This window comes from Heliangelus exortis, chromosome 13 (genome assembly GCF_036169615.1).
Source record: "Heliangelus exortis chromosome 13, bHelExo1.hap1, whole genome shotgun sequence".
NCBI classification, from domain to species: domain Eukaryota; kingdom Metazoa; phylum Chordata; class Aves; order Apodiformes; family Trochilidae; genus Heliangelus; species Heliangelus exortis.
In genome coordinates this window covers 18824876-18841445 of record NC_092434.1, presented here as the reverse complement: position 1 = coordinate 18841445, position 16570 = coordinate 18824876, and the positions used below count along the sequence as shown (strand labels likewise).

The 16570-nt window shown below is 45.7% G+C and overlaps 1 protein-coding gene across 2 annotated transcripts; it reads right to left on the bottom strand.

Moving 5' to 3' along the window:
• Positions 1 to 824: 824 nt before the first annotated feature.
• DRC7 (dynein regulatory complex subunit 7) lies at positions 825 to 16456 on the bottom strand. Of its 2 annotated transcripts, XM_071757308.1 has the most exons (17): positions 16329 to 16456; positions 15748 to 15922; positions 14590 to 14715; positions 13733 to 13927; positions 13246 to 13395; positions 12709 to 12927; positions 11837 to 11959; positions 10781 to 10847; positions 10160 to 10288; positions 9208 to 9336; positions 6951 to 7174; positions 5827 to 6042; positions 4272 to 4382; positions 3068 to 3178; positions 1851 to 2045; positions 1132 to 1271; positions 825 to 1053 (listed from the first exon to the last, which is right to left on the bottom strand). In XM_071757308.1, the coding sequence occupies exons 1-17, from the start codon at positions 16454 to 16456 to the stop codon at positions 963 to 965; spliced, it is 2529 nt and encodes an 842-aa protein (XP_071613409.1). In that variant the 3' UTR covers positions 825 to 962. The 2 variants fall into 2 exon arrangements, with proteins under 2 accessions (XP_071613409.1, XP_071613410.1); XM_071757309.1 differs by lacking the exon at positions 3068 to 3178.
• Positions 16457 to 16570: the final 114 nt, after the last annotated feature.

Here is a 16570-nt window from a genome sequence, read left to right as displayed (position 1 = left end):
TGTGTGTCAGGTGTCACGCTGGTTACTCTGCTGCATCGCAGCAGTTTCTGCTGTCCCCCAGCTGCCATCAGGACAGTCTTTGTAGAAGGTGTTCATCAGGGGTTGTTGCTTGAAGACTGCAGCTGTTGGGAACTGTGGACAGACCCACCAGAGGTGTCCACAGTGCCTCATGTGGACCTGAGAAGTCATTTGCCAGGAGGCTCAGGGACTTCCAGAAACCCCAACACGTGGCACACGCACACTGACTTCCATCTGTGCATCTTGGAGAACAATGAACTCAAACACCGGACTACCTAGTATTTCTTGGATTTGGAATGCTTTTAGAATTTCTCCTGACTTTTTAACCTGTCTGACAATATTTCTGAATGGTGAGGGGAGACACTCAAAAAGGAAAACAATGATGTTAAAATCCAAAGTTGATTAATTTGAGTATTAGTTTTTGATGGGGTTTGTAATTAATAGAAAACTCTCAATAAGGTCAAAGAATTTCTGTATTTGTCCTGAACTCACAAGTTCAAAATCTTTACTTGTGGTACTTCCAAAACCAAATTATAAATTTGTTAAAATATTAATATATTGGAAAAGAACCAGTATTCTAAACAATCCTACTCCTGATGTCACCAGCTAGAGAGCAGTTTGTGGGAAAGGCCCTGTAAAACAGTGTGCAATATATGTAGCAAGTTCTGAACCAGACTTTAAAGCTAAGGTCTCATTCAGACTTCAGTCTCAGACATGATGGAATCACATGAGAATATCACTTATGTGACTGCAGATGGGTCTTAAACCAAAAGAGGGAAAAGAAGACAACCCTGGGATGCTACAAGTTGATTAAAATCTCCATTAATCTGCTGATAACAAGAGGTTTACTGGAAGTAAGTAAGAAAAGCTTTCCACATTTTTTTCAGGCTGCTTCTGAGACTTCAGCACTGATTTGCAGTGTTTGAGGTGAAGGAACAAAGCAATCAGGCATGGCTGAGGTGCTCCGTTAGGCGAGGATCCTTGCGCAGCTTCTCCTCAAGAGCAAGGTATTTCTGGGGTGCTGTCTGCTTTTCCCTAAAAGAAGAAATGGGATATCAGAGGAAAACTGCACACCTTCCTTGGGTGCTGTGCTCAGACAGCCATTCCCAATACCTGCTGAGCCTCAGCTTTAGAATGTGGATGTGGAACATGGCTTCAGAGTAACAGGCAAGGAAATCATCCTCCTCCTTTGTGCTGAGCTGATTCCTGTTGTCCTGAAACCACTGCTTCTTCTTCTGCAACTCTTCCACTGCCTGTTGTGGGGGGCAAGCAACCAGAGGTCAGGGGAAGAGAGAGGGCAGCCAGGAGGACCAAAGGCAGGTGAAGTTCAGGGAGCTGAGATGAAGGAAACCACAAATTGGAGCTCAGTTATTTCTGGGGGAGGCACTAAGTTTTGGATAAGGTATCAGAGAAGAAGAAAACGAGGAATCAAAATACAAAAAAGCTGAATACAGCAAATACAGCAAAAATACAGCATATATATATATATATATATATTTGCAAATATATACATTTGCAAATACAGCAAAACCTGAATGAGTTGCTTCACTATAGCACTGGAGAGCCAAAGAAGCTCTGATCAAGATGGGGCCTAAATTTCACTGTGGAGCTATTCTGCTGTCTGATTTCACATGCTAATGACAAATATATATATATATATATATATGTATATGTATACACACACATATAGGGATACTTAAGGCTCTCTTAAAGTAATCAAAGGATGTTGATGTTTGTTTCTTGCCTGCTGATGCCACACAATGTGTGTTTCCCTCCTGCCAGTGCAGAAGGGAGCCCAGTAACAGCACATCCTGGGGCAAGGCTGGGAATACCTTTTCAAAGCGAGCCTGGATGGTGGTAACTCTTTTAACCAGACGATGCTTAAAATCCATCAGGCAGTCATCTCTGACATGGAGGGCCTGCCCCTTGGTCAACTGCTCTCTGTTGCCAAGTCGAATAAGAAAAGGTGCCAGGTAATCCACGTCCTGTTCCTTTTGTCCTGGGAGCTCATCCTCTGTCCCTTTCTCCTGGAGGGGATAGGACAGAAAGAGTCATGGTCCCATTTAACTGCTTCCCCAAACACCCTGTGATGCAGCAAAATGCAAGCAAAGACCAAAACTCCTCCTGCAAAGAGATGTTTCTTTTTCCTATAGTTCAATCAAAACCATAGTTTTGTATTAGGTTTTCACACCAATCCTTTCCTGATGCAGTTTTCATTCTGTAGTTTTTTATCTTCCTTTTTATCATTTCTCCTAATTTCCCTGATTGCAAAGATGTCTTCAGTACACAAAACCTGTTATCCACAGCATGAAGGGCTCTACAAAATGTACTTTTATTTGGATAAAAAAAGATTAGGACAGGGTATTTTGATGTAGGCTGGCAATCAGCTGGTTCTTGGCTCTTTGCCCCTGGTTGTGCTTCACACCAGAAGCTTGGAGTGCAAAACCCAGTCACCTTCTACAACCTCTCTGTGTAGAAAAGCTCAGTCTAAAATCCATTCACAAGAAGGATCTTGGAAATCTTGAAAAATTGCAAGTAACTATTCTTGAATCTTTTTGTATTTGTCCAGAACATTCATAAGATATTGATTCCTCAGAGGTCCTGGAACAAAACTGGCTTTGCAAGCAACAATGAAATCCAAGAACTGATCCATATCCCAGTGTATTTGCCTAACACAATGAGCCCTGTCTAGAGAGATGGAGCATGGAATCAGTTCTTATACTGCCCCCATAATATCTATTATCAACTAATTCTTGTTACTTACTTTCTTTATTAACTAAAACTAAACCAGTAATCCATCTCAGTGATGTGAATTTTTTGAGAAAGCCAGAAGCTCACAACATGATTATGTTATGTTGTCATGGGAAGTCAACAGAAGCAATGCCAATTTACACCTGCTCAGTATTTGGCCCAGTATATTTTAATGACACTAAAAGCTCTTCAGAGATAGTTCCTCAAACAAGAAGCTTCCTTGGGATTTCTTTGCATACATGTAATAAATTATTAATTAATTAATCTGAATTAATAAAGATTAATGAAGTCTGCCTACCGTGGCTCCATATTGTTGTCTTCTCATTTCATTCCTCTCAGTGTTAAAAATTGAAACTGACAATTTAATGTTGCTTTCTTCATTCTCACGAATCTCCAAAATATTTAACACCTTCCAAACAGTAAGAAGACAGACCCCTCAGCTTTCCCACAAAATGACAGTACTGCTAGCTCGACCTGCTAACAAAGCAAATGCTGCATACAAGGACTGTAGCATAAGGTTAAATATGGGCAATCTATGCAAATATGTTCATATCCTGCTGGTGGATCAAGCCAATAGTACTCTTATTTTTAGATTGCTGCTCTCTATGAAATGTTGGAACACATTTATATTATCTGTCCAGAAAGTTTTTCTGGAGTCATAGTCCTGCTGCCGCTTTTGAAATTGCACTTTGGCATTGGCTTATTGCTTTGTCTTAGCAGGATATACAGTAGAAGAAATGTGAATATTTTGTCTATTTATATATCCAGAAATATGGCAAGGTAGTTCATGAGGTCACAGTGAACTACCTTCAAATTTCTGAAAAAAAAAAAAAAAAAAGACTTTTGCAATCTTGTTCTTAATTACTCCTAAATTTCTGTGCTAACATAGCTGAGTATTGTCTCCAGCTCCTTCAGGGGCTCTTCTTCCTCACAAAAACACTAAAAAAATTATCAAGTTGGTTTGCCTCCCTCTGCTAGCATGGTTGTATTTCTAATGAAGTCATTACAAAGACATCTAAGAACATGGATTTGTTACACTGGGCACAGTGTGATTAGCAGTCAAAGCAATGTATTTTATGGAGTACTTCTCTACAGTTGCTCCCACAAAAAGTTGCTTCAGTATTTTGGACAGGCCTTCCCAGAAAAGCCTAGCAGCCAGGCAGACCATTACATTATCTTTTCTTGGTCTCATTCCCAGGCAAAAGGCAGAAGTGTTTCTAGGTGCCCTGATTCATCTGCTGTCATTTGCTCTCTGAAACTCTTCCTCCCAGAGGATGAAGGTTAAGAGCAGGCACTGGAAAGTGACTCTCCATAAATATATTAAAGCTGCATCTTTACTGAACAATGTCTTGGGTGCAAGCTTGATCATTCAGCATGGAAACCAGCTTTGTGACACTGGAGTTTTATCACAGCTTCTGCTGAGGACTCTGTGGCAGCCAGTCAGCTGAAACCATCTCCATGCCTGACAGATTTTGACAACAGTGTGGACACCTCCCTGTTACCTCTGCTTCAGACTGCTGGACTCGTTGCTTCAGCCTCTTCTCTTCAATTGTTAGCTCCTGCAACAACTTGTACAAAGGAAGCAGCTTCTTGTCTTTCTCAGAGGATCCAGCCTGGAAGCAGATAAGCTCATGAAAGAAAGCAGTGTGCTTTGGGTGCCCAGGACCAGGAACTCTGCTAACAGAACCAGGTACAGTTCTCCTACAGTCAGTACAGTGACACTGATTTCCACCACTGAAAAATCCACCCCATGGTCAGCAGTTCATTAGACTTCATTTTGATTTTGAATGCATCAGTAACGTGAGAATCACTGCACTTGGCTGATGCTGCTGCTGTTAGGTTGGAACAAGTTTGGCAGGGTTTGAGATGAAAGGATGGCACAGCAGCAATTGCCCTCTGTGTATTCCCCTCAATGAGAAATAGAAGGTATTTAAAAAAACTTGCATAATATAAAAAAAAATTCCTGTATTTGCAATCTCTCTTTGATTTTCCTCCATGTAATTGTGCAGCATCACTGCAGAATTTGCTGGCAGACTTCTGCTCCCTATTAGAAACTTGTATCAGTGATGTTAGTGGAGTAACACACCCTACCCTAGTGGTGTGCTCTCCACTCTGGTGGAGAATCTGGCTTAATGACAGCAGTCCACTTTTTTAAAAATATCATTTATTTAAGGCCATCAGGAAGGCATTAAGCCTCAGCATCTTGCTCTGAATCTGATGGGTAAACTGGGAGATTAAAGCAATTATGTGACTCCAAGAAGGGAGAGACAAAGCTGTGGAAGGGTCTGGAGCACAAGTCTCAAGAATCAGCTGAAGAAACTGGGGGTATTTTATCTGAAGAAAAGGAGGGTGAGGGGAGACCTTCTCACACTCTACAAGTACCTGAAAGGAGGCTGGAGCGAGGGAGGAATGGTCTCTCCTCCCACTGAACAAGAGATAAGACAAAAGGAAAGGACCTCAGGTTGTCCAGGGGATGTCTAGATTGGCTATTAGGAACAATTTATTCCCTGAAGGAGTTATCAGCCCCTGGCAAAGGCTTTGTGGAGCAGTGGTGGAGTCCCCATCACTGGAGGGATTTCAAAGCCATGTAGATGGGATGCTGAGGTTTAGCAGAGACTTGACAGGGCTGGGTTAATGGTTGGATTTGATGATCCCCAAAGTCTTTTCCAACCAAAATAGTTCTATGATTCTATTCTCCAAGAGAAAACAGCAGGGGAAATTTCAGCTTCCTTGCCATGGATCCAGTGGACCAAGCCCAACAACTGCTGAACCAGCATCTTTTAAGATCCCAGTGGCTGTATCAACACTGCCTGATGACCAAGTCTGGGAAGACAACCTCAGCCATAGCTACAGCAAGCCCTGCACACTACAGTGCACTCAGCATGCCCAAGCACTTCCAGCAGAGTAATGCATCCCCTCTGTAAAGGAGAGGTGCAGAGGGAGCAGAGGGGCAGCATGGGCTGTGTCATGCTTGTAGTTCTTCCACTGACATTTCACCTTCCTGTTGTATACTATGATCTAGAAAAGCTTCAAGACAAAAGTAGCTTTTCTGCATACCTGGTATGTGATGCACATTTCTGGAGTCATGATGGCTTCATTTCCTTTCCTATCATCCTCTGCTACTTTAAAGAAATCCTTCTTTGAGGCAGTAATATACTTATCCTTGAGGTGATACGTCAGACTGATCACATCTTCTGTGATCAGAAAGATACGTTCTGCTACATCTTCATCAGCAGGCTTTTCTAGGTTTCTGTGGAAATACTCCTTTATTTGCTAATGGGGGGTGAAAAGAAATTGATTAAAGCAGGTTAGACTATACAGAAAACTAAAATATTTGGCGAGTTGGGTAAAAAGCCAAGGTAAAACTGGGTGTTTCAGCCTGGACTAAGATGACATCTCTTGGCCCATAGTCCTATGGTTCTTTCTTGTGTCTGAGGGGAAAAAAAAAAAAAAAAAAAAAAAAAAAAAAGCTGCTTAAAGCAAACAAAAAACCATGGAGCTAAGTATGCTTTCCAAGCTCAAGGTTAGCTTGGGATGCATCCCTGCCTGAGGGAACTGCAAGAGGCAAGGTATTTTGGAGCATAACAAAGTTTCCCACATTACTGAAAAAAAGAAAGGAAAAAGGAACATGTTGGGTGCTGGTCCAAAGACAGGCCTCTGCATGGCTCTGTCCTGGCAGGATAACAGCAGATCTGAGCCATACTGGCATAATTCAGATTTCCTCCCTCTTGTGTTCTCTAAATCTGACCTGTCTAGGGGAAGAGGTAGATTATCCACTGGTAGCAAAGCAGAATGATGGGACATTTCATCAGGAACCCAAAATGCTACTAGTGTGGGATCAGAACATGAAACTATTTGACAAGTTTTAAATATAGTGAAAATTTCATTCCAAAATCATGATCAAGCTTTTTTTCTTCCCTCTGACACACACAAGTCTTAGTTTCCCATTTTCATTCCAGCTGCTCAGTGCAGTTCCTGACAACTGGTCACACTGTAGCTGTCAGGCTGTGACTGTGTGTCAGACTGTGATACACAGCAGCTCAACAGGGCCTGGACCTCCAATCTGGAGTTTTGCCTTGGCTGTGATCACTGAAAAGGAACCTAAAGCCCTAGGACAGTGAATTTTGCATGGTATAAATATCCCAGAGACGGCTGTTTTTCTGTTCCTGCCTCGATCATACCACTATAGGCCGGAAGTTGTCAGTTGTGGTGCCAGCCAACTGTATTTTCTTTTGTTTTTTGCCAAACTCAGTGTGCCGGACATGCAGGAAGTCTTCCCTCCCCACAAAGTACTCGATCATCTCAGTAGCATTCTCCACACGTTTCTGGAGGCCATCGACTCGTGCCACGTGGTAAAACTCCATCGTACGTTCAGTCCTGGGTTCCAGTGACTTATAGGTGTGAGCTAAGGACAGGAGAGATTGCAAATGCTTTAGAGTCAGCAACCAGAATGTGGTGAGCACCAATGTGTCCAAGAGAAGTCTCATTTTCTTCAGCAGACAGTAATTCAAATGCACCTATGAGTGTAAGAAGGGAATGTTATCTCCTCACTGCTGTGTACTGATGTGCCATGCCCTGAGGATGACAGGACAGCTTTACACAACCACAGCCCTCCTTACACCTCCTTACACACCAGTGGAGCCACGACCCTGCTCTCTGCCCCTCTGGCAAAGGAGCTCACCAAGTCTCTCTCCATTGTTTATCAATTCTCTTGGTTAATACTGGAGGTCCCAGAGGCCTGGAGGATTGCCAGAAGGAGGGTCCAGGGAACTGCAGGCCTGCCAGCCTGACCTCAGTGCCTGGAAAAATTACTGAGAGGTTCATCTTGAGTGCACTCACATGGCAAGTGCAGGACAGCCAGGGGATCAGGCCCAGCCAGCATGACCTCAGGAAAGGAAGGTTCTGCTTGACCAACCTGGTCTTGTTCTATGAGCAAGTGATCCACCCAGGTGGACAAGGGAAAGGCTGTGGACATTGTCTGCCTGGACTTTACTAAAGCCTTTGACACTGTCTCCCACAGCATTCCCCAGAGAAGCTGGCAGCTTATGGCACAGGCACATGTACTCTTCATTGGGTTAAAAACAGGCCCAGAGAGTTTAAGTCAGAGAAGTTAAATCCAGTTGGCAAAGAGTCACCAGTGGGGTTCCCCAGGGCTCTGTTCTGGTGCTGGTCTCATTCAGTATCTATGTTAATGATCTAGATGAGGGGACTGAGTGCTTCCCCAGTAGGTTTGCAGACAACACCAAGTTGGATGGGAATGTTGATGTGCTCAAGGGTAGGAAGGCTCTGCAGAGGGACCTGGAGAGGTTGGATCAGTGGGCCAAGGCCAATAAAATGAGGTTCAACAAGGCCAAGTGCCCAGTCCTGCACTTTGGTCACAACAACCCAATGAAAGGCTACAGGCTTGAGGAGGAGTGGCTGGAAATCTGCCAGGCAGAAAAGAATCTGGGGGTGCTGGTCAACAAGCCAGCTAAACATGAGCCAGCAGTGTGTCCAGGTGGCCAGGAAAGCCAACAGCATCCTGGCTTGTATCAGGAGCAGTGTGGCCAGAAGGAGGAAGGTAGTGATCACTGCACCTCAGGTACTGCGTTCAGTTCTGGGCCCCTCACCACAAGAAGGACATTGAGCTGCTGGAGCAAGTTCAGAGAGAGGCTGAGGGCATTGGGAATGCTTAGTTTGGAGAAGAGAAGGCTGAGAGGAGACCTCTACAACTACTTAAAAGGAGGCTGTAGGGAGGTGGGTGCTGGCCTTTTCTCTCAAGTGAATAATGATGGGACTAGAGGAAATGGCCTGAAGTTGCACCAGAGGAGGTTTAGGTATAAGGAAGAATTTCTTTACTGAGGAAGTAGTTATGCATTGGAACGGGCTGCTCAGTGAGGTGGTGGAACCACCATCCCTGGAAGTATTTAAAAACCATGTAGATGAGGCACTTCATGACATGCTCTAGTGGGCATGGTGATACAGACATTGATACATATATTTTATTTATTTTATTTGGTGTGGGGAGGATATTTATGATTGGATGCGGTGATCTTAGAGGTCTTTACCAATCTTGACAATTCTGTGATTCCTAAACCAGGAATGGGCTCTTGGGGTGAAATGCTCTAGCTAAAGTCCTGATGCAGCACTTTCTGTCCCCCAGCTGCACAAGACTGAGAGACCAAAGATAATCTTGAGGGGAAAGATTCTATGTCTATCACCTCTTCTGGCAAAAGTAAATTGTATCACCCCATGTATGTGATAGGTACATCTTTTTCTTCTGTTCTGTCCAGGACTGTCAGCCAAGAACCCATTTCTCTAGTGGATACTATATTATTTATCTAGATGATGCATTCCATAAGTCTGTCATCCTCTCCAGTTCTGGACTTTTGCAACTACTAAGAGGGATTCACATGAAGTTCCCTCAGCTGCAGGGGCTTCCCGGATGAGCTTAAATACCTTTCAGATTGAGGAGGCGTCCTGGGCTGAAGTAGTCTGTGGTCACCTGTGTTTGTATATTCACCTGTCTCATATCCAACAGGTCGTCTCGGTTTTTGAACCACTCCCTTATCTCCACTGCTTCAGTATCTGAAAGGAGACAAAGGGTTTCAGAGCCTTGTGTCAGTCACCCTTTAGAGGTGCTGGGATTTGTCTGATGAGCTCTCAGTGTCTGTGAAGCACCTTGTGCTGACACAGCCACAGCAGACATTGTGCAGCCACTGGAATTGGCCCTGTGCACAGGGGCATTTTGTAGACAAATCCTGATCTACACTTGAGTAGATGAATTACACTTTATGAGAATATACAAGAATTAAAGTAATGAGCTCAGGAGGCACAGTGGATAGCTACAGTTAGGCAAGAGAAATTTCATCCCAAATATGATAATGGCAGGAGGGAAGGGAAAAGAGGCAGGGGCATCACAGAACCCAGGAGGGCTGCAGACAGGACACTCTATAGCCAGTTAGGATTCTGCATGGTTTCTTAGACCAGCTGGAGAAGAATAATGGGTTTGAGTACAGAAATATCCACAGTCAGAAGCTGCTCCTGTCCACCCCAGTGGGAACAGATGTACTATTGGATCGAATCAAACTGGCTTTCCATTTATCCAAATACTGAAAATCAAAGCAGCTGACCTGCAACACTGAACAGCCTCACTGTTGGGGTGTAAAACCAATTCAAACTCTCGCAGGAATCTCTAGGAATGCTGGAAAGTTCTGGGGCTTGGTGGGCAGCAAGTGTGATGAAGCATCTGAAGATATGGTAGGTAAGTCCCTCAACAAATGTGAAAGGAGGATGAGAAAACACAAGAGAGACTCTGGCAGAAAGGGGACCACCTTCCTTCCCCCTCCCATAGCACACCCCAGGCTATGTTTGCTCAGTGCATCGAGCGTGTTTCACACATCCCTCTTACAGTTCAAGTCTTCATAGATGGTGAGGCGTTTCACCAGCCCATTTTCATTCAGGTATGGTGCCCATTTCTCCAGTTTTGCTTGTTTGTACAGGATCACCTTATTCCCCTGGGAACAGTGGGTCTCAAACTCTGCAATGAGCAAGAAAAGTGTCAGAAAAATTCACACCCTTGTTCTCAGTCCCAGGATAAATGATTCAAGAGAAAGAAAACCATGGTCTGACAGAAAACACATTTTTTATTTTGTTCAGTTGTTCTATTTTGTAAAGCTTTTCAGCCCCTGCCTCAAGTGCTTTAATGTTATTGTAGTGTAATAACCCTTTTCTCTCCCCAGCAGATGATGCTAGGGCAGTCCCCCGTGCATGGCAGTAACAGAAAGTCAATCCCAGGCCAAGTCATTGATCCAGGAGGGAAGCACAGCATGGGGGTGTCTGCAGTTGTTCTACCTCCCAGGAGGAGGCAGTGCATGGTGGGCAGGCATTCACACCAATAACTGCTGCTGCCTTTGTCTACTGCACTTCACTGCTGCACCTTGTCTATCCCAAAGGCAGACTTAAACAAACATCCCAAATCCACTCAGAAGTTATCTGGGGGGCAAGCAAAAGGCAAAGGCAGAATACATACCTCTGGGAGATATCTGAATTGGGGCTACCCATGAGGGTGGCATGTCAAAACTCTTGTCTTCCTTATGCTGATAAAACAGAAGGAGAGATTTGCATTTTTGGCAGCTTACTTACTGTGCCAGAAGGCATTTTAGTTCTAGAGAATGCAGTGCAGTTATCAGAGCTCAGCTCGTGCAAGGCTATGCTGCTCCTGGGGAACATGGCAGGGAAGGGATGGGAGTCACACACAGCTTGAGGACAGAGGCATGCAGAATGTTGACATTTATGGGGAAGGAGTTTTATTGCACCCTCACATTCTCACTACCACATCTCATGAAATTATCTTCTCCTGGCTCATGCTGGACAGGGGATGGATGTGACAATCATAATTCAAACTAATGACCACCAGACAATAATCATGCCAGGCACTTTGCTCCCCAGTTATGGGGAGGAGAGCAGATAATGGGAGGGAACATGCTGTTACTGGTGTTCCTCCATCCTGTTGTGCTGGCACAATGCCTACTTTATCACGCTATGTTCTCTCACCAGGACAACAAACCATTTTTTTTTTGTGTATTAGGAGCACATCCATGATTTGTGTATCTGACTGGCAACTCCACTTAGCATCCAGGATAACAGAGTGCTGACCATAGACTCACAGAATGGTTTAGGCTGGAAGGAACCTTAAAGATCCTGTAGTTCCAGCCTCTTGCCATGGGCAGGGACATCCTCCACTACACCATGAAATGAAAAAAAGTCCAGAAAAATTTTGGTTTGAATTTTATTTTTTTAAATTATTTCCTCCCAAAGGCCTGTGCACTGGAGGTCTCCAGAGATCCCTAGCCACTCAGGACACCAGTAAGTTCAGCTTCATACCACTTGAGGTTCTGCTTCAAAAATCATTAGAATGATTCAAAATGGAGAGGGAGTCTAAAGCACAAACCAACCAAAACCTCACTAGAGCAATCGTGATGTGACCTGGAGAGGGCAGCAGGCAGGCAGACATCCACAGACCTACCAATGCACCAGTGGAATACAGCATCCCCACTGCCCCAGAGCCACCACTTGGGTCACTCACCATGTCATCCATGGCCTCAGGTAACTCCTTTTCTTTCTCAGCTTCTGGGAGCTGAAGAGGCTTGCTGCTTCCCAAAAGCATCATTTCCCAGCGGATAGTGTCACTCAAGTCAAAGATGAGATCCTAGGCCAGACCAAAGAAACCCACATAACCAAAGGGCAGTCTCAAGGGCCTGACACTAAACTGAACACTGCTCCTGCACATCTGCAGTGCTCAGGACCTCTCTGGTTGTCAGACAGTGAAAAGACTGGAGAAAGAGCCTGGATCTCAGTGAGGTGGGCTTGTCAGACCCTTGGGTGGCTAGTGGGACCCCATAGACTGCCCCTGTGCCTAGAGGGCTGCAGATCCCTTTCTTCACGGTGCCTCTGCCACAGGTAAGAGAAGCTGTTGGAAATGCTTCTGCCCCCTTCCTTGGGGCAGGGTCATTCTTTCTCCATTCTTTCTCTTTCAATTCTTTCTCCAGGGTCATTCCCATGGGGAATGATGCTGCTCTAACTCAGACCCTCACCCCCCAGACTTTACATCAGCCAGGGAGTAGCTGAGGTGTGGGAAGAGCCTAATCAAGATCTTCTGTGCCTTGAGCCATGTCTGTTAGGCTCAAAACATCCTCTACCTTAAAAGATGTTGAGATACCAGGTGTCCAGCCAGCCGTAAAAGCTGATATTCTGTCACTGTAGGGGTTTAATAGGTGGGATCCATATTTGCTAGCTCAGGGCCTGGCATGTCCTGGAGTACTTCCAGGGTCCATGCAATCAAAGAAGCCCATGATCAACACAGGGAATGTGGAAACTGACCATTGATCCTGGTCTTCCCAAGGACTCAGGTTAGCCCAGCTGTTCCTCCCAGGCACAGGGTGCTTAACAGCTCATTACCTTGCAGCCATTCCTGCAGTCCTGCATGTTGATCCAGTAGTTTTTGTGGTTCCAAACACTCTCAATGCCAAGGAACTGCTCATCCATGGTGCTGTGGCTGTTACCCGTGAAGGGGTTGATGAAGAAGGTCTCAGGAACCTCTCTCTTTCCTGACAGAACCAAAACCCACGCGTGCACCCACAAGCCGTGCAAAGGGTCACGCTTGTGCTTTTCCTCTCCCTGTATTGCAGAAGACAGCACAGCAATTATTGCCATTTTACTGGCATTTTAGACCAATCCAATGGCAATTTTATTTTCTCGTCTGCCCACTTCTAAAGAGCCACAGCCCTTAACAATCTTGAGGAGAATAAGGTACCCAGTACATATTCCTGCACCAGTATACACTGTGTTCCCAGAGGCCAAGTTCTCCTGGCCATGATCAGGGTTGTGCTGTCCTTCATGGCAGAGGCTGGTGAGCTCCTTTATTTGATCAGACATTTACCTGTGCCTCAGCCCTTGCTCCTGGAGCTAACCATAATGGGAACCTCACCAACTCACCGTGACCTTTTCCTCTTCTCCTTCTTTGTTCTGAGCAGCTTCAGTTTCTGCCTTCTTCTTAGCCTCCTGCTGAAGCTCAAACATGCTCTGCAAGACCGGCCGGGGCTTAATTCTGTATTTGTTGGACTTCTTTATCTCAACTTCTGGTACCTGCCTCCACAAAAGCCAGGTATTGCTGTGAAACCCAGCAGAGATCAAGAGAAGGGAGAACATATACAACTTACAGGTACCTCCCAGTTCCCAGCCCTTAGCAGTTTGCAGTACTGGACCTGGTGAGCAGAAATTCCACAAAGACCAAAGAGGCCTTTTAAGAAACTGTGGGAAATCACTTCAATGATCCCTTTTGTGAGGTCCCTGTGTGTTAACACACTGAAATCCAGTGTGAACCTGAAGCTGTTCCCCCTAGCTCAACTCTGGAGTTCACTGGAAATGAAAAGGTTGAGCACACGTGGTGGGCTCCTCCTTGCCCACTCACTGCTCGTCTCACCTCTGGTGGCTTCCTGAGCAGTGGGCACAGCTCCAGAGTCTCATCCAGGGTGCACATCTCACGGGTGGCATAGCCATGCACACAGTAGGCATCGTACCCAGCCCCGATCAGCATGGAGCACAGCAGCACACTGAAGTCAAAGCAGTTCCCTCTCTGGTATTTCAGGATGGTGGTTGGGGAATAGAGCGAACTGGGCTTGAAAGAAAGAGATGCACATTTGTAGTGCTTGTCTTGTGAAGCTGCAACACACACCAGACAGAGAGCAAGAGAGACAGAGGGCATTGCTCATATCCCTGGGCTTTGCACCCACAGGGAATCTGTTATTTAGACTTCTTATATTAAGCTACAGTCCCCAGAAGTGATCTGGGGAAGTCCTCCCAGAAGTGATCTAACGAAACTCTGCCCCCTAATATGGAGACAAACATAACCATAAGGAGAGATGGGCAGATCATATCATCAAACTGCTGAAAACCTAATGCTAACCACACCTCCACTCTAGCTGGTCTGTCTGCAGCCTTTCAATGCAAAAGGCCCATAAGCTAAATTGCAAATCAAAGGAGAGAACATATTCCCTTCTGGCCCTCACTAGTGAGCAAGCAAAGGGATCAATATGCACATCCAGAGAGAGGTTCTATACAGTCTCCTCCCATATCTCAGACATCATCTAAGGTGATCATGGAAGTCTCCATCTGCTAAATGAAGTTACATTCTCTGTGGCTGCATAGCCCCAGCGCTCCTCTGGAGACCCTGGGACTCTTGGGACACTGGGATTACAGGTCCAATTTTGTCCTACAGAGAAGGCCTTCTGCCATCTCCATTATGGGGCTCTTCTGATGGGACAGCAGCCCCTTTCTTACCGGTGTGAGAGGGGACTTGAGGGGCTCCATGGTGAGGTAATCAGAGACAAAGCTGGCACAGCCATCCCAGTGGTACAGCTCTGCATAAGGCAGCAGAGTCGGCCTCACTGTTGTGCTCACAAACTTCTGTAGGGCAACAAGAGGGCTTTGGTTAGCCAGCAGATGCCTGGCAGAGTCTCCTGTGCAAAGCCATCCTCAGATCACCCCTGGATGTTGCAGCTCACATTCAGGACCTCACGGGAGTCTATGGAGTCAGAAACCTTCGCCTTCTCTGGGAAGTCTGTGGCTAAAACTTCAAGCTCATCTCAGACATTACAGATGGGAGCCAGTGCTCTTAGTTTGTAAGCAAGACAAATAGCTACTGCCCTTTCCAGCTTTTACATCCTCCAGCATTAGGGACATTGTTTAGTGGTGGCCTTGGCAATGCTAGGCTCATGGTTGGACTTGATCATCTTAAAGTTCTTTTCCAACCACAACAATTATGTGATTCTATGATTTTTTGCCTTGTATGTTAGTGATATAATAAATGATGGGGAATCCTGGTACAAAGGAGCAATTCCAGATGCCTGGGGGAGCACCAGGTCCAGAACTAGACAACATCTGAGCAGCTTGGGTCTAGTCCTAAACAAAACCAGACCACTAACTTCCACATTTACTTCTGTCAAGGTTTAATGATGGGCTGACAATTAAACTAATGACACATGCTCTCTGTTTACCTCTCTTCCTTCCCAGAAAGGGAAAGAGAATAAAGGAGAGACTTACAGATTGAATGCTAATCTACACAGCTTTAATGAAACAATAATGACAGAAAAGGTTAAAATAAGACCTAGCTCTGGATCCAGACCCTGAGCCTGGATCTGAGGCTGAGCCTGAGCTTTATCTATTTCATGTGTTTCCTTTATTTTTCTGTGGCCTTTCCTGTTTGCTAAGCATCACACTTCAGGGCTGCAACCTACATGGCACCACCACCATGTGCATGGTACAATGTGCTTGTGGATTTAACGAGTGGGGGTTACCCAGGGTGCTGTGGGCATAGCAAGGGGGTTCCCGTTCCCTTTGGTAAGGAAGGAGAGCAGGAAGGGCTGCTTGCCTTCCCAAGCACTGTGGAAGCTGAGTGCCCCCTCACTCACAGTGTCCCAGCCCCACACCACCCCGCACCTCCATGCCGCACTCATTGACTGGGTGCAGAAAGAGCGGCTTGCGGTCAGGGCAGAGGTGAGTGTACTGCTGGAGAAAACAGTCAGCAATGTTCAGCAGCTTCTTTTCCTTCAGGGAATTCATCTTGTACGAGGACGGTAACTGGGACGTGTCAATGGAGCTCCAGTCAAAACCACTTCCATGGGTGGGAGGAGACAGAGAGACACAGATGTTAAGCTGGCAGCAATCTGAGCAAGATGACCTGCTATTAAAACACAACAAGAGCTCCCCATTTCCTAGGGAGAAAATGGAGATCGTATCCAAGGACATGATTTTGACATAGCCAAGCTCCTGTGGAGTGATGTAAATCTGAGTCTAGAGGGTTAGGGGACAGCAGTGGATGACTGAATGTACAGTGAAGTGAGCTGTCCTGTCCTACTCACACTCTGGGATAAACACACCTGGCATGTTTAAACACACCTGCCTCATTCCCCCCTGTGCAAGGGGACCACACATGCCATCCATACACATGCAGCCTCCCTGGGGACCCCAGTGGGGCCATTCCCGCTCATCCCAGTAACTGACAGACACATGTGACTTACGGGACATCAGCTGGGACACACACTTGCTCCTCAGACACCTTTTCCTCCACGTCCTGAAGCTCATCATTCGTCTCCTTCAGCTCTTCATCTCTTTGCTCCTCTTCCTCCTGCTCCTCCAAAACGTCCATTGTGCCTCCTCCAGGGCACTACAGAAATGTACACACCAGGATGAACTCATGGCTGGGACCCAGATACACTGCTGAAGCAGGCAGAAGGGTGACAGTAAAGGGAGGACACTGGGT